Raw genomic sequence first — 22,890 nt, forward strand, 5'->3', positions numbered from 1 at the left:
TTATTTAGTAACAGGGTCTCACTGAGTGCTTAGGGCCTTGCCATTGCTGAGGCTGGCACTGAACTCACAATCCTCCTGCCTCAGCCTCCCGAGCCACTGGGGTTACAGGTATGCTCTACCATTAGCTGTAATTCTTGATTTAGAGGAAGATCTCCCCAGTTGAAAAATTTTCAAACTCAGAAGTGAAGGCAATAAAATCACTTGAGCATCTTCAGACCAATATATTTTACTTCTTGGCCTTAAGCCTGTTCCTGTCAATATGTTACAACTACAATGTTTTTTTTTCTTTTTTTTTTTTTTTTTTTTTTTTGGTGGTGCTGGAGATTGAACCCAGAGCTTTGTGCATGCAAAGAAAGCACTATACCTACAGTTGAGCTATATCCCCAGCCCTACAATTCACTTTAAAATGTGAACGAAAATCCAGGTTGCTCTCTCAGAAGTTTCAGGTTCCTCTCTGTTACATGTATTATTAACACTTCAAAATCAAAATGTATAAAATGAAATTTACTGCTCTTCCCTCAAAAGCAATTACCTGTTTTCTTTCCTTCCCAGATAATGAAAGGGAATTTTTTTTAAATTTTAAATCAAAGATAAAGAGAAAAAAAATGTAGAATAAGTTGATGAAGAAGAGCCGTGAACACCAGGAAAACTGCATGCACAGTACAACTGAAATCAAGAGTTCATCATCACCGAAGAGCACAACATTTAGTAAAAGAAATTATCATTTAAAAGTACAAGATCTCTCAAATGTCCTCAAAAAAATCTCCCAAGTAAACATAAAAAAGTGTTTTTTAAGACTGCTATACATAAAAGAAAGGAAAAATGTGAAGCTGTCCACTACAATTAACATAAATCACAGGAAAACAATGAAAAATTTTTGACAAGAACAAAAAATACTTGAGACACTCTGGAGAAGTAACTTACCTGAACAAGATGAATAAGCGTTGTCAAAATAGCACATCTTAACATATTGTGTTCTTCACTCTGCTTCCAAAGAAGAGGCAAATATTGCACCAAACATCCTACATATGGTCGTATCTACCACAACAGAAGAGGAAGAAAGAGAATTATATGAGTGAATAAGGCAATTTACTTTGAGAAACACTGACATACTCCTAAGTCCGAGGCAACAAATATTTAGTATTTACTAAATATATTAAGATAAATCAGATATTATATGGAGACCCAGAACTCGATACAAATAATTTAAAAAGAATTTAAAAGTATCAAATATACTGAATGAAATATACTTTATGAAAATAAAACATTCTCACAAGTTAATAGAAAATGATGTCATATATGCTTTGTTTTTAATAAAACAGCTTACCTAAGTGCAAATTATACTGTTTCAAAAAAGAACCAGCGTTTGTTCATTCATTTAACAATTATCTGATGGCATCTTCCCAGTTTCAGACACTTAGGACAAGGCACTGGAAAGAAAAACTATATACAGAAACTATATAAACCCTTATTGTGAAAAATAATACGTGCAATGGTAAAGGTATAACAAGATATGGTGGGAAAACAAGGGAAGAAAACCATTTTTGAAGGATAATATTGTTATGCCCACTATGATTAAGTTAATCTGTTTGTAGAGGAGGGAAAAAAAATAAAACATAGCACAGCTTGACAGTGTGTTTCTTGAAAAGTAAAATAGATCTAGTGTAGATCCCTACAGTAGAGCTAGACAGTGTTCCAGCTCCAGGCTTAGGACTATGGTATCTGAAATCACTGAGAAGGATATCCTTGATTATAAAACAGAAATATTAGACATTCATAGCTTTAGCACTATCCGAATCTTATGAAATAAGATAAAACATTACTCTCAGAAAGGGTTTCTTTATTCTGTGTATGCAACATTGAACTTTAAAAGGGTAGCAAAACAACTATAGGATTTATTCCCCTTCCTAGTGATGGTGGTAACAAAACTTAAATTTATATCTGTTCAAATATTTCAGTGAGATATAACTACACAATTATTAAGAAATGTATTTATTACCTTGCTTTCATGTAATAAATTCATCATCTACTATGTTATTTTCAAAATTTGAATCATATTATTATACCGTTAATACTGAAAACTTAACTCTTTGTCTAAGTGTTTCCTACTTAAGATCACTTCAATTAACTTAAAGCAGGGAATTATGATATAAACAACACATTTCTCTGACTGCTAGAGATGGTGAGCATTTTTTCATGTACTTGTTGATTGATTGTATGTCCTCCTCTGAGAAGTGTCTATTCAGGTCTTTGGCCTATTTGTTGATTGGGTTATTTGTTTTCTTACTGTTTAATTTTTTGAGTTCTTTGTATACTCTGGATATTAGGGCTCTATCTGAAGTGTAAGGAGTAAAAATTTGTTCCCATGATGTGGGCTCCCTATTTACCTCTCTTACTGTTTCTCTTGCTGAGAAAAAACTTTCTAGTTTGAGTAAGTCCCATTTGTTGATTCTTGTTATTAACTTTTGTTCTATGGGTGTCCTATTAAGGAATTTGGAGCCCGACCCCACAGTATGTAGATCGGAGCCAACTTTTTCTTCTATCAGATGCAGAGTCTCTGATTTGATATCAAGCTCCTTGATCCATTTTGAGTTAACTTTTGTGCATGGCGAGAGAAAGGGATTCAGTTTCATTTTTTTGCATATGGATTTCCAGTTTTCCCAACACCATTTGTTGAAGATGCTATCCTTCCTCCATTGCATGCTTTTAGCCCCTTTATCAAATATAAGATAGTTGTAACTTTGTGGATTAGTCTCTGTGTCCTCTATTCTATACCATTGGTCCACCCGCCTGTTCTGGTACTAGTACCATGCTGTTTTTGTCACTATTGCTCTGTAATATAGTTTGAAATCTGGTATCGCTATACCGCCTGATTCACACTTCCTGCTTAGAATTGCTTTTGCTATTCTGGGTCTTTTATTTTTCCATATGAATTTCATGATTGCTTTATCTATTTCTACAAGAAATCCCGTTGGGATTTTGATTGGCATTGCATTAAACCCATAGAGAACTTTTGGTAATATCGCCATTTTGACAATGTTAGTTCTGCCTATCCATGAACAGGGTATATTTTTCCATCTTCTAAGATCTTCTTCTACTTCTCTCTTTAGGGTTCTGTAGTTTTCATTGTATAAATCTTTCACCTCTTTTGTTAGGTTGATTCCCAAGTATTTTATTTTATTTTTTGAGGATATTGTGAATGGAGTGATTTTCCTCATCCCGTTTCAGAAGATTTGTCGTTGATATACAGAAATGCCTTTGATTTATGCGTGTTGATTTTATATCTTGCCACTTTGCTGAATTCATTTATTAGCTCTAGTAGTTTCTTTGTAGACCTTTTGGGTCTTCTAGGTATAGGATCATATCATCCGCAAATAGTGATAAAGTTCTTCTTTTCCTATTTTTATACCTTTAATTTCTTTTGTCTGTCTAATTGCTGTGGCCAGAGAAATGCAAATCAAAACCACCCTAAGATACCATCTCACTACAGTAAGATTGGCAGGCATTATGAAATCAAACAACAACAACAAGTGCTGGTGAGGATGTGGGGAAAAGGGTACACTTGTACATTGCTGGTGGGATTGCAAATTGGTGCGGCCAATTTGGAAAGCAGTATAGAGATTCCTGGGAAAGCTGGGAATGGAACCACCATTTGACGCAGCTATTACTCTTCTCGGTCTATTCCCTAAAGACCTAAAAAGAGCATGCTACAGGGGTACTGCTACATCGATGTTCATAGCAGCACAACTCACAATAGCTAGACTGTGGAACCGACCTAGATGCCCTTCAATAGACGAATGGATAAGAAAATGTGGCATTTATACACAATAGATTATTACTCTGCACTAAAAAATGACAAAATCATGGAATTTGCAGGGAAATGGATGGCACTAGAGCAGATTATGCTACGTGAAGCTAGCCAATCCCTAAAAAACAAATGCCAAACGTATTCTTTGATATAAGGAGAACAACTAAGAACAGAGCAGGGAGGAAGAGCATGAGAAGAAGATTAATATTAAACAGGGACAAGAGGTGGGAGGGAAAGAGAGAGAGAAGGGAAATTGCATGGAAATGGAAGGAGACCCTCATTGTTATACAAAATTACATATAAGAGGAAGTGAGGGGAAAGGGAAAAAAAACGAGAGAAATGAATTATAGTAGATGGGGCAGAGAGAGAAGATGGGAGAGGAGGGGAGGGGAGGGGGGACAGTAGAGGATAGGAAAGGTAGCAGAACCCATCAGACACTAGTATGGCACTATGTAAAATAGTGGATGTGTAATCGATGTGATTCTGCAATCTGTATACGGGTAAAAATAGGAGTTCATAACCCACTTGAATCAAATGTATGAAATATGATGTCAAGAACTATGTAATGTTTTGAACAACCAATAATAAAAATTTTAAAAAAATAAACAACACAGGTTTCAACATACCAAACTCAACACAATCTATTGATAAGGAAAATAAGACTGAGTTTATAAAAAATAGAAATGATACTCCAAAGAACAGAAGGTGGGGTAATAAAATCAAACAACCTAGTTACATATAAAAGCCATAATATATATAATATATGTACACACACATAAACATATATATAAAAATTTTAACTTTTTAAAAAATTTTTTTAGTTACAAATGGACACAATACTTTTATTTTATTTATTTTTATGTGGTGCTAAGGACTGAACCCAGTGCCTCAGATGTGCTAGGCAAGCACTCTATCACTGAGCCACTACCCCAGCCCTCAATCTTAGCTTTTTATTAGAATATACATTCTAACTTAAAGTTAATGCTTCAAAAACAATGCTTCAAAAATCACTTATAGTCACTATTGTTAAAAACAAAAAATCAAAAGGGCTGGGGATTAAAGATAGAGTGGTAATATGAGAACCAAAAAATATTTCAATGAGATAGAGAAACCATGAAGTCAAATGTTGCATCTCCTAATAAAAACTGGTATGAAGTTCCTCAACATATGAGCCAGCAATCTCAAAAGAATTGAAATTAGGATCCTGAAGAGATCACTCATAATCTATGAGTTCATTTTAGCATTATTCACAATAGCCAATATGTGCAATCAACTTAAATATCCATCAACAGACTGAATGGTTAAAGAATTATTTTTTATATAAAAAATAGCATACATAATCAGCTGTGTCTATAATTTATACATCCTCAGATCAAACCTTGAATGGAAAATATTCAGGAAACAATTGTGTCTGTATTAAATATGTACAGACTGGTTTTCTGTCATTGTGTTAAATAATACAGCACAATAATTAATACAGCACAATAATTACTAATGCAACAATTAAAATGCACTAGCTATTATTAGTAATCTAGATATGGTTTAAAGTAAATAAGATATGCAAATATTACATATTTTTATACAAGGGACTTTAGACAGATACAAATTTTGAAATGCTGAAACCAATCCCCTGAGGATATCAAGTGATAACCATACATTAAAAAAATTCTGCTGTATGTGACATGGACTTTTAAGGACTTTATGCTAAATTAAATGTCTGTTTCAGAAAGATGAATATTGAACAATTCCACTTATAAAACATACCTAAAATAGTCAAATTCATTGAATCCAAGAGTGGAATAGTGGTTACCAGGGGCAATGAGGAAGGAAATGAGAGGATTTAGAGATCAATGAGTATAAATTTTCTGTTAATCAAGACTGTTCATTTTGCTGTACAACACTGTATCAATAGTCAACAATAATATGTTGTATACTGAAAGATTTGTTTATAAATCTCTCTCTTGTTAAGTGTTCTTACCAAAGAATTTCTGAAAGAGGGGTAGAGAGGTACTATGAATATTTTAATGAGTTAGTTCATGTATAGAAAGATTTCTACTTTTATTCATAACATGTTATTGAAAACATGACCAAATGCAATGTTTAATAGTCTAACAAATGTTTAAACAAGAACTCTATCCATGGAGGGTTTAAAAAATTTAAAGTCTCTGATGACACTTCATATTTTAGGTAACAATTATTATATAAATTCTATATAAAAGGTCACAGAAGTCTTTTAATTTTGTTTTCTTCAGAAATATGTGGTGCTGAGGATTAAACCCAAGCTCATTAAATCCATGCCTGACATCATACCCAATGAATGGATATTTATGTTGACTATGTATTCATAGGATCTCTGCATTAGAATAATATAACTGTAGATTTTTAAGCACGTTTTCAAAGAGTAGAGATGATACAATATTTAAATAACTGCACACTAATAAGGTGCAAAGAGAGTGACTTCACTAAAACTTCAAAATTAGACAAAAATCAAATTTAGCATATGAAAGATAGTTAAGGGACACTTATGACAAGGATACAAAAATGGAGTTGTTCAAAGGTTAACATAGATAAAGAATCAGATAACTGAGAATATTTTTCTTAAGCATTTCCTATCTTAGTCTGAGTTCTGAAAATAAAAACTTCTACTGGACAGCTATATCTTATTATTGCTTACAAATGGGATAATTACCTAAGCTGGTTAGGCTTTTTGTGTTCTGAAAGATGAGAGTAAATAAAAATAAAAAATCATTTTTAAATTCAACAATAAGAGTTTCAATGTGGGGAAAAAACCATTTTATTATAGTATGTTTCACTCAGTAAACAAATGAATTTCTTTCCATTTGTAGACAAAACTAAATGAAGAAATCCAAGAGACACTAAAATTTCAAGCTATATGTTTACTCAAACTGAAGTTATAGCATTACCAAGTCTCCCACTAACCAAGGAGCCAATGAGGCTGCTTCATATTTTATCTGGCTCAAGTTACTGGGGGCCTGGACTTCATATTCAGATGAGTTGGTAAAAAACCAATTCCAACTGAGTCACAGTTAAAATTTGACCAAAATATCAATACATGATTGTTTTGTACAAGAATTTATGGTATGGAAAGATCTGCTTTGACAGATATCTAAATTTATATTGCACTTAAATTATTTTTATATTTTCTAATTAATTTAGCTTTTTTTGATTTTTGCCATACCAAACAATTTTCAACATATCTGTTCATAGTCACTTAGAGAAAACTTTTGGCATTAAACAAAAAGTAACTATCTATACTTAGAAAAAAATAAATTCAAAATTTTGGAAAAAAGATTTAGTTAGAGGTTTAGGGAGACACAGGTTAAAATATTGTTAAAGAAGACATACATAAATAAAGAATTCAAAAAAAGGAAAAGTCATTTCTACAAAAAGAAAAAACTAATGAAAAAAAATTCATTAGTCAGATGTATCTAAATAAGATTATTATCTAATAGCCAATCCTTATCTTTATATTAACCCTTTTAAACAAAAATATATTGCAGGTGGAGGACACAGCTCAGTTGGTAAGAGTGATTGCCCTGCATGCACAAGGCCCTGGGTTCAATCCCCACCACCACAAAAAATATTCATATATGAAAATACATAGCTTGGTCAATTTTATTCCATAGTACCTCATCTTTTCTGCTCTTCCTCCCTTAGCTTCTCCTATTCTATCCTTCTTCCTTCTATTTTTATGAGATCCTTTCTTTATTCCTTTTTTCTCTTTAGTTTCCACATGAGAGAAAACATCACATTTTGAGTCTGGCCTATTTCATAGCATGATTTTCTGCAGTTCCATTCATTTGTTAGCAAATGACATTATTTCACTCTTCTTTATGGTCAAGTACAATTCAATGTGTATATACAACATATTTTCTTTATTGATTTATCTCTAATCAGATACCTATGCTGGTTTCAGACTTTGACTATTGTGAACTGCTCTGCTAAAAAAAAAAAAAAAAACAAAAAAACTGCTATGCATTTATCACTAGCTGATTTTAGTTCTTTTGGATTAATACCAAGAGGGGAATAGCTGGGACACATGAGTCGTTTTATTTCTAGATTCTACATAGTGGTTGTACTAATTTGTAGACCCATCAATAATGTTTAAGTGTTGCTTTTCCCAACATCTTTGCCAAAATTTATTATTTACATTTTTAATGACTACAATCCCTACTAAGTCCATAAAGAAATAAGGAAAATTGTTCCATTCATAGTCACCTCAAAAAGACAAGACAAGACAAGACAATGAAACAAAGAAGACTGGGAATAAGTCTAACCATTAATAGAGGTGAAAGAAACTGAAGGCATTAGAAGAGGAAAACGCAGTCCGTGTTCTTGGAAAGAAAGAATTAATGTTGTTAAATGGCCATATTACCAAAAGCAATCTACAGATCCAAACTATCCACATCAAAATACCAATGACAACCTTCACAGAAATAGAAAAAAATAGTCCTAAAACTCATATGGAAGAATAAAAGATCTAGGAAAGCCAAAGTAATCCTGAAAAAGAGCAAGGCTGAAGCCATCATGGTACCCAATCTCAAATTATACTAGAGCTATAGTAATGAAAAACAGCATAGTATTGGTATAAAAACAGACATGAAGGCCAAAGGAATAGAAAAAACACAGAGACAAACCCACAAATCAACTCACCTTTGACAAAGATGCTAAAAATATATATTGAAGACAACTTTTTAAGTAAATTGTGTTCAGAAAACTGGATATCCATATATAGAAGAACAAAAGTAGATCCCTATGTATCACCCTGTATAAAAGTCAACTCAAAGTGAATCAAAAAATCCAGGAAGCAGACCAGAAACTTTGCAAATACTAGAAGAAAACACAGGGTCAATATTCAAAGTCGCATATAGAGACTTTCTTACTAAGACTCCTAGAGCTCAACAAATAAAACCAAGAATAAACAGGACAGCATCAAATTAAAAAGCTTCTGCACAACAAGAAAACAAGAGCCTGAAGAGAGAGCAGATAGCTGGGCACGGTGGTAAACGTTATAATCTCAACAGCTTGGGAGGCTGAGGCAGGAGGATCTCAAATTAAAAGCCAGCCTCAGTAACAGCAAGGTGTTAATAAGCAAGTCAGTGAGACCCTGTCACTAAAAAAAATACAAAATAGGGTTAGGGATGTGGCTCAGTGGTTGATTGTCCCTGAGTTTAATCCCCAGAAAACCACCACCTGAGAAAATCTTGGCCAGCTAGTCTTCTGACAGAGGATTAATATTCAGACTATATAAAGAACACAAAACAAATTAACACACACACAAAAAACAAACAAAAGCTACACACACAAGTAAACCAATCAATAAATGGCAAATGAACTAAACAGACATTTGTCAGGAAGAAAAAAAATACAAGCAGCCAACAAATAGATTAAAAAAAAAAATTGAACATCCTTATTAACCAGGGAAACGCAAATCAAAACTATACTGAAATTTCCATCTTACCTATCACAATACAGTGATTTTCAAACAAAGATATATTATTGAGAATGAGGATATAAGCTGCCACAGGATAATAATAATGTGCTCTCAGGGTTATCAATTTTTCACAAAGATGAATAACAAAAGAAACCAAATAACTGATAACAACCTTACATATCATTTTTATATTAAACCAAATGAAGATATAATGTGGGCCAAACACATTTAATTTTTAAGGTAAAATAACAGATCCCTGAGAAAATGTGTACATGCTGACAAACACCTGTGGCCATGCCTTCAATCGGACTGAATTTTAAAAGTATTAAGACTAAACCAGATTTTCTAAGATATGGAAAATTCTACTTTCTTTCTAAATCCTCTACCAGGATTTAGAAAGAAAGTAGCTTTTTTAAATTTCAATTTTTCTTAGTTATTTTTAAAAAACATGTATAGACACATAAATTCTAAATACATAAATAAAATCACAACCAATGCATTTTAATGAACGTATTTTGGGGAATGGGAGCAGGTACCAAGGATTGAACTCAGGGGCACTTAACCACTGAGCTAAATCCCCAATCCTATTTTGTATTTTATTTAGAGACAGGGTCTCACCAAGTTGCTTAGCGCCTCAATAAGTTGCTGAGGCTGGCTTTGAATTATCCTGCCTCAGCCTCCTGAGCCACTGGTATTACGGTGTGACCCACTGCACGGGGCTGAACACATTAACTTTCACATTAACTTTTAAACAATGTAGACTGACAGCTGGAGCTGGAGCTCAGTGGCAGCACAGTTACCTGGCATGTGTGAGGCACTAGGTTCGATCCTCAGCACCACATAAAAAAATAAATTAAATAAAGGCATGCTGTCCATCTATAATTATAAAATAAAATTAATTTAAAAAGAAATAGATTGAAAAACAAATATATTGATGAATTCTACACATATTCTACTTACCTCTCTTGACACTTATTTTCATGTTTTATAACAAAATTACCTGCACATTGACTCTTTCAATCACACAAGAAAGGACATGCAAAACGTGCATCTTCGTGTCACATTCTGTAACTTGCTGCAATAACTGAAAAAGTAGGGTGAACATGGTCTCCAAATACTGCAGGTAAAAGGAAAAAAAGGTTGAGAAGTAAAATGTATAGACCTCTACATCTATATGGACGTAAATAAAAAACAAATCATATTGAAGTAATAAAAGATAAGCAGAAAGTCAAAACCTTAGTAACAAACAATTTTAAATTGTCCAAGCACCAATACATCTAAGACATTAATTTGTTATTTTATTATTACTAAATGTGTCCCTTTCATAATCTTAATCACCCACAAATTGAATGTTTAGAAAAAGACTGTCTATACTATGAATGTTTAAAATCTAATTCTATTAACTAAGCTATTAATAGTACCTTCTCACTCTTCTTCCACATTTCTATTACCAATCACAAAATGTTTTTATTTTGTAATATATATTTAAGCAAAAAGAACATGAATTATTGTACTCACGGCTAGCTATCTGATGTGATCTTTAACTTATGTGGCATGGAGATACAAAATTTGGGAGATAAATGCTTGTTATTCTATGAATGACAGACCATTTATTAAAAAATAAAAAACTCATATAACATGTGTCTGGCTTTGAACACCTACATTATAAAAGTTATGTTTGAAACTGACAAATCACAGGGACTTATATAAACCATTCGTTTACTCAGATATTTGGTTAAATTTTTTTTTAGTTGCAGATGGACACAATACCTTTATTTTATTATTTATTTATGTGGTGCTGAGGATTGAACCCAGTGCCCCACGGGTGCAAGGCAAGCACGCTATCCACTGAGCCACAACCCAAACCCCTGGTTAATTTTTTATGATTGTTATTGGTGAATGTTCATTTTTATATAAAATACTAAAACATTTCTTTTATTAAAAATATCTAATAATTATTTAAAAAACTCATTCCTCTACAAGTTTTCCAATCTATAACACAAAAAAAGATAAATAAACAACAGACATTTTATCATATAATTTTCTTCTCACCTAGTCTTCTTAAGAACAAACACTAACACTTCAATGTTACTAATATATTTAACAAATGCTTACTGAGAACCAACTATTTGAAAACACTATGTTAGGTGCTCAGGATTTAGTGAATAACAAAAAGATAAATATGATTTGGTATTCTTCTCTTCAAGTAATTTGCAATCTACTGTCAAGGTTCACCCATGTAAACCCAAATAATGGAGGGAAACAATATAAGGAGTAAAAGTAACAGATAGAGATGGGTGTGGTGCAGCACACCTATAATCTCAGCGATTTTGGAGGCTGAGGCAAGAGGCTGAGGCAGGATAGTAAGTTCAAAGCCAGTCTCAGCAACTTAGCAAGATCCTGTCTCTAAATAAAATATAAAAAAGGGACTGGAGATGTGCTTCAGTGTGTCCCTGGTACCCCCTCCCCCCAAAAAAGTAACACATAAATTAAAATATTAGATATTTTATAATTGTAAAAAAAGAAAAAGTTGGTGTTTAACTTCAAAATCAATGACAAATAGTTAAACAAAACTACACACAATAAAAGTAACCTGTTTCCAACAAGTTTATCAGAAAAGTTACCAAAAAAAGTGAGATCCTCCAAAATAATCCAATGTATTTTTAAATTCAGTTTTAATAAACAACTATTTATGCATGTATATACATAATTTCAGTTATAAAACAACACAATATTCAAAAAATATAAGTAGCAATTGTTATAAAATCTGGAAATGAATATTCTTACCGGTAGAAACTGATCTGTTCTAAATTCAAAATCATCAACAGGTAAATGAAGTTAAGGAACACAGAGAACTCATTGGAGGTTTATCAAGATAAGAATATATCTAAAACAAATATAAACCAATCAAAACAACATTTTAAATTAACTCAAATTAATTTAAAATATAATAATTCATAAGTGTTAACTAACTTCTTTGTAATAAAGTACTTTTAAATTTTTAAAAGGATATTTAACTTCAGAGTTGTGGCTGTTTCAATCCGGACCTAAAGAAAGTACATCATTACATTTAATCATTCTAGAACTACTAAACATCATTAATATATAATGAGAAAAATTATTTCAAATCATTTTCTCTACTTTGTATTTTGTTTTTTATTTTTAAAATTTTGTCCAGACTTTTTTTTTTAATATCAAAATCAGAGAATTAAATATAGAAATAAAGATAGTCCCCCTTAGCTGGACCAAGGGATAAAAAAAGATGATAATAAAACATTATATATTTCTACCTGAGTTTTCTAAATTTACTTAAGGAGACTTTAATTCAGGCTGGATGGATTCTTCCAGGAAGAAAAACAAAAAATTGCCAGAAGGTAGATGGAGAGTGTGGGACTTAGGAAGAACAGTGTGTAGTTGATGTCAGGGCAAAGGAAGGCTGAGAAGCAGGAATAACAGGAGTGGAGCAAGCACCAAGATATGCAAGTAAAGGGAGCAGGAGGAGATGAGGAGGAATAAAAGGGGAAGGAAACAGAACACAAACTCCCATTCTAACCTCAATTATAGCAAACCCTTGAAATACAAAAGATATATTTTCTAAATCCCAAACTTCACAAGTATAGAAAGTTGTACAAGCTTCTGAACTCCCAAATAATGTGTTTTGCAAGTATAGTATGTCTTCTGAGCAAATCATATCATTACAACATGTTTCATTTTCAAAAATTCACTGTTTGGTAGTAGTCAACCTACCCAGGAAATGGCCACTTTGTTACTTCTCAACAACCACCACACACCCCAACTACAGACCTTTTGGTTACACTGCAATTTATATCTTATCTAGGTTCCCACAAGAGTGAAAGATCACATTAGAACTAAATTTTCAGTAGTTTACTGCTTATTTCACTGAAGGTTGCAGATAACCTAACTTAAAAACAAACATTACCTCAAATTACTGAGCTTCAAGACATAATTGGTTCAGAAACTTTAAAACCTAAAGAAGCCCAGTTATACACACCAAATATTCTGGTTACAGAATCATCTGTGGGAGCTAGGGGTGTAGCTCAGTAGTTAGTTTGCCCAGCATGCACAAGGCCCTGGGTTTGATCCACACCACAATAAACAAACAAACAAATAAATAAAAATTGTGTATTCCTAAAAAAATTAAGTTCCTCTCACCTAAAATTTAGTAATTCTAATTTACTCTGTAGAAATTTAGTGTTCTCAAACCTGAAACTTCTCACAAGCACTGCACCTGCTATGCAATATGTCCTAAGTGTGAAGATGGAAGGGAGATTTGTTTTAAAATAGATATTTTGATCTGTGGTACAGAATATAAGTCAATAGTCTCAAATTATAGTATAAGGAGCTTGTAATAAGTTTTTAAAAGAGCCAGTTAATAAGTGTAAAGAAGGGCCCAATTAAAAGCAAGTGTACACATTATACCACTGCAAAAACAAACAAACAAACAAAAAAAAAACATGATTAACTGCCGGGCTCTATGGCACACGCCTATAATCTCAGCAGCTAAGGAGACTGAGGAAGGAGGATCATGAGTTCAAAGTCAGCCACATCAAAAGGGAGGCACTAAGCAGCTCAGTGAGATCCTGCCTCAAAATAAAATACAAAATAGGGCTGGGGATGCAGCTCAGTGGTTGAGTGCCCCTGAGTTCAATCCTCAGCACAAAAATAAATAAATAAATAAATAAAAATAAAAAGATTATTAATAAATATCATTTGACTTTTTAAAAAACCATAAAAAATTTGTTAGTATTCAAGAGTATAAGAATGCATTTCATAGCAAGTGTTACGAGTTACTATAAAAAAAGGTGTTGTAATTGAAACAATATTTAAATGAGAAGAGAAACTGGACCACTGGAATAGAACAAAGACCAAAAACAGACACACATTTGTGTCAATTTGGCATATGACTGGTAGGTCATCTTATGAATCACTGAGAAAATCATCGATTATTTGACAAGTTACTCCAGAAAAAAAAATGAAAATTTAATACTTACTTCACATTATATTCAAAAGCAGATTTTGAATATGACAAAGAAAAAAAAGAATTTCTTAAACAAGAAACAAGAAGTACAATAAAACATAATCTGACTGTAATCTATTAAAAGTAAAAATCTCTGCTCAACACAGAAGACAATAGGCAGAAACTAGAAAGATAGAGAAGGATTCAATTGCATTTTTGTAATGTTTTATTTCATAAATACATTTGACATACATATGTTAAAAATATAATGTTGGCCCTCATACAAAATTTATGGAAGGCTGCAGTAACTGGAGAAGTTGTTCCTATAATTGCAGCACTATTTCTGTTCCATCATAGCTGTGTCTCCTTGTAAGTATAAGAAATAGAAAATGCAGTTGCTCAGTATCAAATCTATATCAACTCTACAAGAGCACTTAAACAAGAAAATGCAGATATAGTTGTATATCCAGATATACATTTTGTATATCTGGATATACACATGTATAAATATATACACACTGTGTGTATGTTTACACACATGCACATACTATCATGTTTGCATGTATATACATATGTTTATATACATACTATTGTGTGTGTATATATGTATATCTAATATTTATGTATGTGTAAGGCAACTTCCCACATTTCTCTAGCCAGCACTTCTCACAGGTCTAAATTAAAGCAGTATAACCTCTATATTCTTGATCTTGGATAGGCACAATGCAAATATTCATTTTTTAAGGTTCTGACCAGTCCTTAATAAAGGGACCTATGTTAATATTTGGCCATAAAATCATTTCTCTCCATTAATATTTATTAATAACTGGTATAATTAACTTTCCACTTTTAAAATAATGATAAAAATAATTTACTTTTGTTTTCTTTTTTAATAGACTGATTATTATAAAGAGGGTATGACACAAGAAAGTTCTCTACTTCCCAAAGAAAGCTGAATTGAGATTTAATACTTTTATAACACACAAGTCATTTAAAGTCTTTTCTCGGATACTATTGACGGAAAAGAAAATGGTATTTCCAACTATGAAAACAAAAATTTAAATCTTGTGTTTTACTCTGAAGCTTTTGAAAAGTAAATTAATTTCAAGAAACCATAATTTTTTTGGGGGTACTGGGGATTAAACTCAGAGGCACTTAACCACTGAGACACATCCCCAGCCCTATTTTGTATTTTACTTAGAGACAGGGTCTCACTGAGCTGCACAACGCGTCAACATTGCTGAGGCTGGCTTTGAACTGCTGATCCTCCAGCCTCAGTCTCCTGAGCTGCTGGGATTACAGAGGTGTGCCTCCATACCTGGCTAGAAAACTATAATCTTTAAAGCAGTTAGGTAAAAAAAAAAAAAAAAAAATGGGTTCCCTGTAACCTCCCATATTTATACTATTTAATCACTACAGAATGATATTTAAAATAAATTCTCAATTATTTACACAAAGTAGATAACATGTAAGTTGAAAAATCCAAAGATCAGTTCTATTTGCCTTTCCATGTTGCTACAGCAAATTTATATTTCTTTCTTTTTTTTTTTTTGCTTGAAGATTTAAGAGTTTAATTTTTCCCTGGAGCAAGATCATCCATTTTCAACAGGATGAAAGAATACAGAACAATAAACTCAATAGCACCAAATATTTAACACAAAAAACAGGGTTCTCCTTTCAAATGCAAATTTTACATTAAAATATGTTTATAAACCATAGTTGTTTTCCTCTTGATTCAACCCTTCTCCCTCCAATAATAGGAGCCCCAGGAACCAAAAGAGCATATGCATTACTAATCAGATATACAATAGAACCATCCCCTTCAAATTGAAATCTGATTACTTATGGTCTAGACTCAGGGCTGCCCCAAAGGATGGGAAGCAATCAATAACTATGCTCTCAGGGAGAACGGATACTGCAGATGCCACCAATCAGAGTCAGATGCTGTGCACTGGATCCAGGATGACTTGCACACCCTGTTCACTGCGCAGGTTCCGACCACCATGGACAGGAGAATCTTGGAACACCAGTTTCACTTGATGATGCCGCATGTCTGTGCACACATTAATAGTAAACAGGGTAAATATCATTCCCATGACAATTGGAATAAAGATGAAATTGAGGGTGGTGATCTACAGTAAGCAGCAGTCCTGGTCTGGGTTAGTATGAACATCTTCATACTGAATGGGAGGCTGCAATCGTTCCATACATTTGCTCTTTAATCTAGGGGACTGTTTTTTGAACTTGAAGTTGAATTCCCACATTGGTTCCTGTCTGTTCCCAACAATCTTTCTGCACCAGAAAAGTAAGCATTTGGAATTCTTTAATGTGCTGGGAGTGCTTTCTGGAATGGCTGGATTCTTGGAGATTCGAGCAGCAAATGTTTCATACATATGGTACAGAGAATGGATCACACATGCCCGAAAATAGCGCAGCTTCTCCATTGACTCTGATCGCAGGCGCAAAGGCAGAGAAGCATCCAGCGTGTAGTGCTTTCGGTACAACCTGGTCCAAAAGGCAGCAGTGTAAGTGACAGTCCAGGCATTCTTACAAATCAAGGAAAAATTCACAATGTCCTCAGGACGGATGTAGGAGGCCAGCAATAACCAAATATCCATGGGATACTCTTCTCCTCCAGCCCTGTCCAAGTCCTCTTTGTGCCTCTTGCTTTTCTTTTTTCTGGAGACAATTCTCTCATGGATGTTTTCCTCCTGGGCATCCATCTCTTCACTGCTGTCGATGATGGCACAGGACTCACTAACCCCAGAAAGAGCTTCCTCTGAAGGAAGCTGAGAGGCTGCCAAACCACAGAAATTTTACTTCCTGCTGAAGAGTGTTGGTGACTGCTTTCTTGACCCATCCAGACTTCACGACTGCCTGCCGGATCAGAGTTGGCATAATCTGCCACAGCCACTGGTCCAGAATAGGCAACCTGAACAGGCGTCGTGGGCCCAGAACTTGAGTCGCTTTCCTCTCTTGGGCATGGCGACCGTGTCAGGGCTAGACCGACCTAGTGGTCTGGGACCCCGGGCCATGCCTCCGGCAGGAGAGCAGGTGCCCAGAGCCGCGGGCCAGCTCCACCTGGCTCCGCCGCCATCCCGCACCCAAGGCCCCAGCTGTCACGATCCAAATTTATATTTCTAATTGCAGTTTCTTCAGAATAAAGTGTAGCCTAAACCTTTGCTTGGGAAATCAGATGTGTTGAAAGTAAAATAAGGGGGTGCGTGGAGGAAAAGCTGACACTGAGAAATGATGAGACAAGATCTTGGGGGTGGTGGGACTGATTTTACCCAAACTTCTTAAATAGTATACTGAAGACAAATCTAAACCCAAAACAAAAACGTATATATTAAGACACTAATATATTCAAACATACACTAGAGCACTAGCAGGAAAAAAAAGGGGGGGGGGGAGACTGTTCTATACATTTTTAACTGTTTAAAGTCATAGGCCTGTTTAAGTAACTGACCTATATAGTAAAACAACAAACCTACTGTTTTGAATGAGGAAAAAAAAGCAATGAAGACACTATTATCAAGCTTCAATAATATGAGAAAATCATTTGAACACCATTAAAAAAAATTCCTAAAAGGAACATCAATTCCAAAGGCAAAAAACGGAACAAAGGAAAAACATAAATGAAGAGCAATCAATCAACAGTAAGGGTGGAACAGATTATGATACTGTATCAATGAAAAAGACTGTCCTGAATAAGAAAAAGAATAAATACTATAAAAAGGGATTTTAATGACTGTAATCCCTGCAAGTCAAGAGATAAGGCAGAATGAAGCCAACTTCAGCAACTTAATTAAACCCTGTCTCAAAATTTAAAAAAAAGACTACAGACGGGGGTCAGTGGTAAAACGCTCCTGGGTTCAATCTCTAATGTCAAAAACATAATAATAAACGGGTCTTTAAAAACTAACTGCCTCATTTTTTCTCTAAAATATTAAAAATGATTTCAGAGTAGTAGTTTGAATACATGTTTTTTCAGTGACTCAGTGGGAAAGGCAAAGAATAATCAAAAGTTTCCCTGCCCTCAAATCAAACTGCTAACCAAGGAATATCACACTATATAAATATGAACATTTTCTGACTTAAAGTTTAGCACAGGTTGAAATTTAAAAAACAATTATTTTAAGAATTTGAAGCAACATACCACTAAATCTTGATCTTGAAGCAAGTTACAGATTGCCTCATATAGCATGGGTCTTAAATCAGACTTAAATTTCACAGAAATCCACTGACCGATGAGCCAAATGACCCTGCGTCGCAATGGCTTATACCTAGATAGGTTAAAATCATGAAAGTAAAATGTTAAATATTTTATTAGATGTCACCATTTAAATCTAAAATGTAATAGTGAATGCATTCTACATTTACATAAAATCTTTAAAGCTACCTGAAAAAATTTGCCACAGTACAAAATACTACCAATACATTCCTTATGTAAGTAAATGAAAATTCTTAAAGCCCACATAACCCTAATTCTACTACATCAGAGTAGCAACATAGATCTGTACATTAAAAACAAAAATTTTTACTTCTGTTCCTCAAGTAACTAAAAATAGTGTTAACTCCTTAATGCTAAAGCTGCAGAGATCCCATAAAGTAATAATAAAGTAGTTCCTACATTAAATTTTCTTATTCTAGTTGTTGATTCCATATTATTTATAAAACATTATGAATGATCTCTAGGATTATATAAAATATGAGAAATAGAGAAGTCTGGTGGTCCATTTTCAGAATATAGTATTCAGCCTTAATTGAATCCAACTATAGCCATTTTTAATTATAGCCCTTCCTTTGTGCCCATCACAGTTTTAAAATTAGCCAATTGTATAGATTATACTTCCAAGTCCTCCAATCAGCACTGAATTTGTTAGGTGTGTAAACAGGCAGACTACCAGGCTGGGTATGCTTGCTAGCCAGATTCCAATAGCACACACTTCTGGCAGAAGTAAAAGTTTGCCTTGCCCACACACTTTTGGGCTCATGTTTGATTTCTTGCAGTACCTTGTTATTTCTAACATAAAATATACATATAAACTTACTGCTATCAGTTTACAGAATGTGACTCAGAGTATAAAAATAATCACTTATATTTTAAAAGTTTTATATATTCAGTACATATACGTACATTTATTTCTTTGATTATCTTTACTAAAGGAAATGAGGGTTACTAAGAAGAAAAATTGCAAAGCTCAAAATACTTGTGTCCAAAATTTCATTCTTGACACAATTCAAGATACAAGAACTATAAGAACAAAGACACAGAGGCAGAAATAACAATACTTGTGTAAAGTGAGGTGAAAGAATCATCAATTTTGGGACTGAAATCCTGGGCATTGCCATATTTGGCTCTGTTCAAACAAATACAATAACGCACAGAAAGGTCAAATTCCAAGGTCAAAGTCACTACCAGACTATTTTATCAGTTTGTCCTCAAAGTGTGTGCTTCCTAAAACAGCATCATCATCATTTTGGGAGTATGAGAAAACTAGAGTATCTGGTCCAGACCTTGTAACCAGAATCTACATTTTAACAAGATTTCCTACTGAGTGACTCATATATAAAATTTGAGAAACAACAGTCTTGACATCTGTTTAAGAGAAATACTGTACAAGTCATATAGGTAATTTTAAATTTTTTTAGTATAGACACTAAAGTAAGTCTAAAGAAACTGGTAAATTTTAATAATACTTATTTCAATATACTCAAATTATAATTTCAATATACAATCAATACATATTTTACACAGCTTCCATTTTTAAACTTCAATTAACTAAAATTGAATTCATTTTTTTCAGTTGTACTAAGCATATTTCAATTACTCAATAGCCACATGAGGGGAGCTACTATACTGGATAATGAAGGTCTTAAACTAAACAGCCTTTTGGGTTTAAGGAAAATTATATTTCATATCTGCCTCCTCAAAGGAGGTTTCCTCTCCTTCAGAGTTTCACTAGGCCCCTGAGGGCAGAATGAGAGGCTACTATAGTCAATGTTGGATCTACAGAACATAGCAAATTCTAATTGTTGAACATTTTTTCATTGAAGAAATGATTGGGAAAAAAATGAGAAGATGAACAGCTACTTACTGGTAGAAATTACTTTTAAGGCATCTTCAGTTTTATAATTCTGTAGCTCTAAATGTTCAAAAAATGATTCTCATGAGGGTGGCATTCTATTTAATCAGTATTTGGTGCACAAATACTTACTAACCTATGACTATAGGCTAACAGGCACCAGGTACACAGAAGGAACTTGATAGACCTATACCCTTCACACCAGGAACCAAAATCCTTCTGAAATATTTTTTATGGTCTCTAATTTTAAACTAGAAAATAATTTATAAAAACTATGAAAAACTGTTTCCTTCTATCCTACTCATTTAATATCTAAACTTGAAGTAACATAAAAGCCAACCCTTGCTCATATTCTAGGTATAGAATTCATAGTCTTATATTCTACTAGGCACTACCTGCTAAATAAAACCATGACCCTTTAAAATTATAAACAATTTCTTAAAAAATATTTTTAGTTATACATGGACACAATATCTGTATTTTGTCTATTCATTTTTATGTGGTGCTGAGGATCGAACCCAGTGCCTCACATGTGCGAGGCAAGTACTCTGCAACTAAGCCACAACCCCAGCCCAATTATAAGCAATTTTAACTACTTCCTGCCTTCATCAGAAAATCAGCAATGTAAAATAAACACAAAATATTATATTTACCTATTGTGAATGACTTGTAATTCTGGAAGAAGTTGGTTTTTAAACCACTGATCAAAATCAACACTATCAAATAGCTCATAAGCAGCTAATCCAACAGCATTATACACTGAAAAGAAAGTTAAACCAAAAAAAATCAAGGATTTCAGATATTTGGCCTTATATAACAAATTAAACTTATTCTGAAACATGTAATATATTAATATATTAATTAAGAAAAACCCACCATACGTTAACTGGGAGAGATTATCAAAGCAGACATTTTAGAGACATTAAGCTATTTTACTATTTTCCCCAAATACCCCTTAGTATTTTCAAATAGAAAGTTAAATTTGCGCTAATATTAAAGTCAATTTATAAACTTATAAAATAGCATCTGTTTCTAAACAGAGGCAATATTTCACAACTTGGTCCACGCTTATCTCTCTCCACCGCCCCCTTAACTTCTATGTTCAAGTTAAACCAAAACAGTAACAGTTCTAATTCTACCTATATTTTGCTCCTCTTATCATCAATCCTTTCTCCATACTGCTCAAATCTTCCTGGAATCCTTTTGCACACACCTCATGTACAACTACTAACTCCTACTTGTCCTTGAGTTATCACAGTATACTTCTTTAGGAATCTTTCCCTAGATATACCAAACCAGCTCGTGTTTATCCCCTACTTTAAATGTATATAACCATTCCATTAAGTGTTATATTTATTTTTGTCTGCTTATTTGGGTATCTCTCTCACCAGATAGTTCCTATATTTTGGTTACTCTTGTATCCCAACTTTCCCAGCACAAAGTTTACCACAAAACAGACCCTCCATCTATTGAATAATTAAATATTTCTAAACTAGTTAAGTTTAACATACCAGCATCTTTGATTAGCAATGCATTCATATCTTCCACATTGGTGGGCCCTAAAAAAATAAGTATCAGTAAAAATAAGCAAAACTCATTTTAAGAATTTAAATTATTTTAATTGATACAGTAAACAAAAAAACATACATGTAAATGGGGTAACCTGTGATGTTTTGATACATGTATACACTGCATAATGTTTGAATCAGGTTAAAGGTTAAACATATTTGTCATCTAAAACATTGGTCATTTCTTTATGGTAAAAACATTTAAAATTCTTTCTTCTAGGTTTTGGAAATACACATTTTTGTTAAATATAATTATCCTACTATGCAGCAGCACACCAGAAGTTCTTATTCCTGTCTAACTCTAGCTTAGTATCCTATCCACTGATCAGTCTTTCTCCATCTTTTTCTATTCCCTATTCTTACCAGTCTCTAGTAACTACCTTTCTTCTCTCAACTGAGTCTACAAGATCAACATTTTTATAATTTACTTATGAATGAGATGATGCAGTACTGGTTTTTCTAATTTTTACTAGTTTTTTAAAAAATTTTTTTTTACCTTTTTTATTCTAAATTAACCATTTATAACTACATGAATTATGGAATACAAAATAATGTTATTCTCTATGAATACTTATGTGAAATAATTAAATAAAAATGCTAATATAGCCATCACTTCTAATACTTAACATTTTTTTGGTGAAAACATTTGAAATCTATTCAACAACTCTGAAGTGTATAATACTCTGGTAACTGTATTTTCACAGTGTGCCAGACAACTTTAAAAATGATATTGTACCATGTGACCACTATCTCCTCATTATCCTCATCCTTCAGTCTCTGTAATCACTATTCCATTCATTGCTTCTATGGCTTCTATCATATTAAGTTTCACATACAAGAAAGAAGACATGGTATTTGTATTCCCATGCCTAAATCAATTTCACTTAGATAACATCTACAATTCTAATCATGTTGTAATAAATGAGTTTCCTTCCTGTTTAATATTTAATAGTATTCCACTGTGTATACATACCACATTTTCTTTATCTATT

The 22,890-nt window shown here is 33.2% G+C and overlaps 1 protein-coding gene and 1 pseudogene across 7 annotated transcripts in view; both read right to left on the reverse strand.

The window, feature by feature from the left end:
- Ipo11 (importin 11) overlaps nucleotides 1-22,890 on the reverse strand; it is a 207,335-nt gene that overhangs the window by 101,864 nt on the left and 82,581 nt on the right. For all 7 annotated transcript variants that reach the window (XM_078015991.1, XM_078015989.1, XM_013356118.4 and 4 more), the window contains 7 exons: nucleotides 21,842-21,889; nucleotides 20,984-21,089; nucleotides 18,401-18,527; nucleotides 12,277-12,310; nucleotides 12,051-12,091; nucleotides 10,264-10,380; nucleotides 925-1,038 (listed from right to left, as the gene is read on the reverse strand). In XM_078015991.1, coding sequence (XP_077872117.1) covers nucleotides 925-1,038; nucleotides 10,264-10,380; nucleotides 12,051-12,091; nucleotides 12,277-12,310; nucleotides 18,401-18,527; nucleotides 20,984-21,089; nucleotides 21,842-21,889 — 587 coding nt within the window. The remainder of the gene's footprint in view (nucleotides 1-924; nucleotides 1,039-10,263; nucleotides 10,381-12,050; nucleotides 12,092-12,276; nucleotides 12,311-18,400; nucleotides 18,528-20,983; nucleotides 21,090-21,841; nucleotides 21,890-22,890) is intronic.
- On the reverse strand, nucleotides 14,450-17,537 carry LOC144365152 (transmembrane protein 183A pseudogene; annotated as a pseudogene).

Source organism: Ictidomys tridecemlineatus, chromosome 1 (assembly GCF_052094955.1).
Source record: "Ictidomys tridecemlineatus isolate mIctTri1 chromosome 1, mIctTri1.hap1, whole genome shotgun sequence".
Taxonomy (NCBI): domain Eukaryota; kingdom Metazoa; phylum Chordata; class Mammalia; order Rodentia; family Sciuridae; genus Ictidomys; species Ictidomys tridecemlineatus.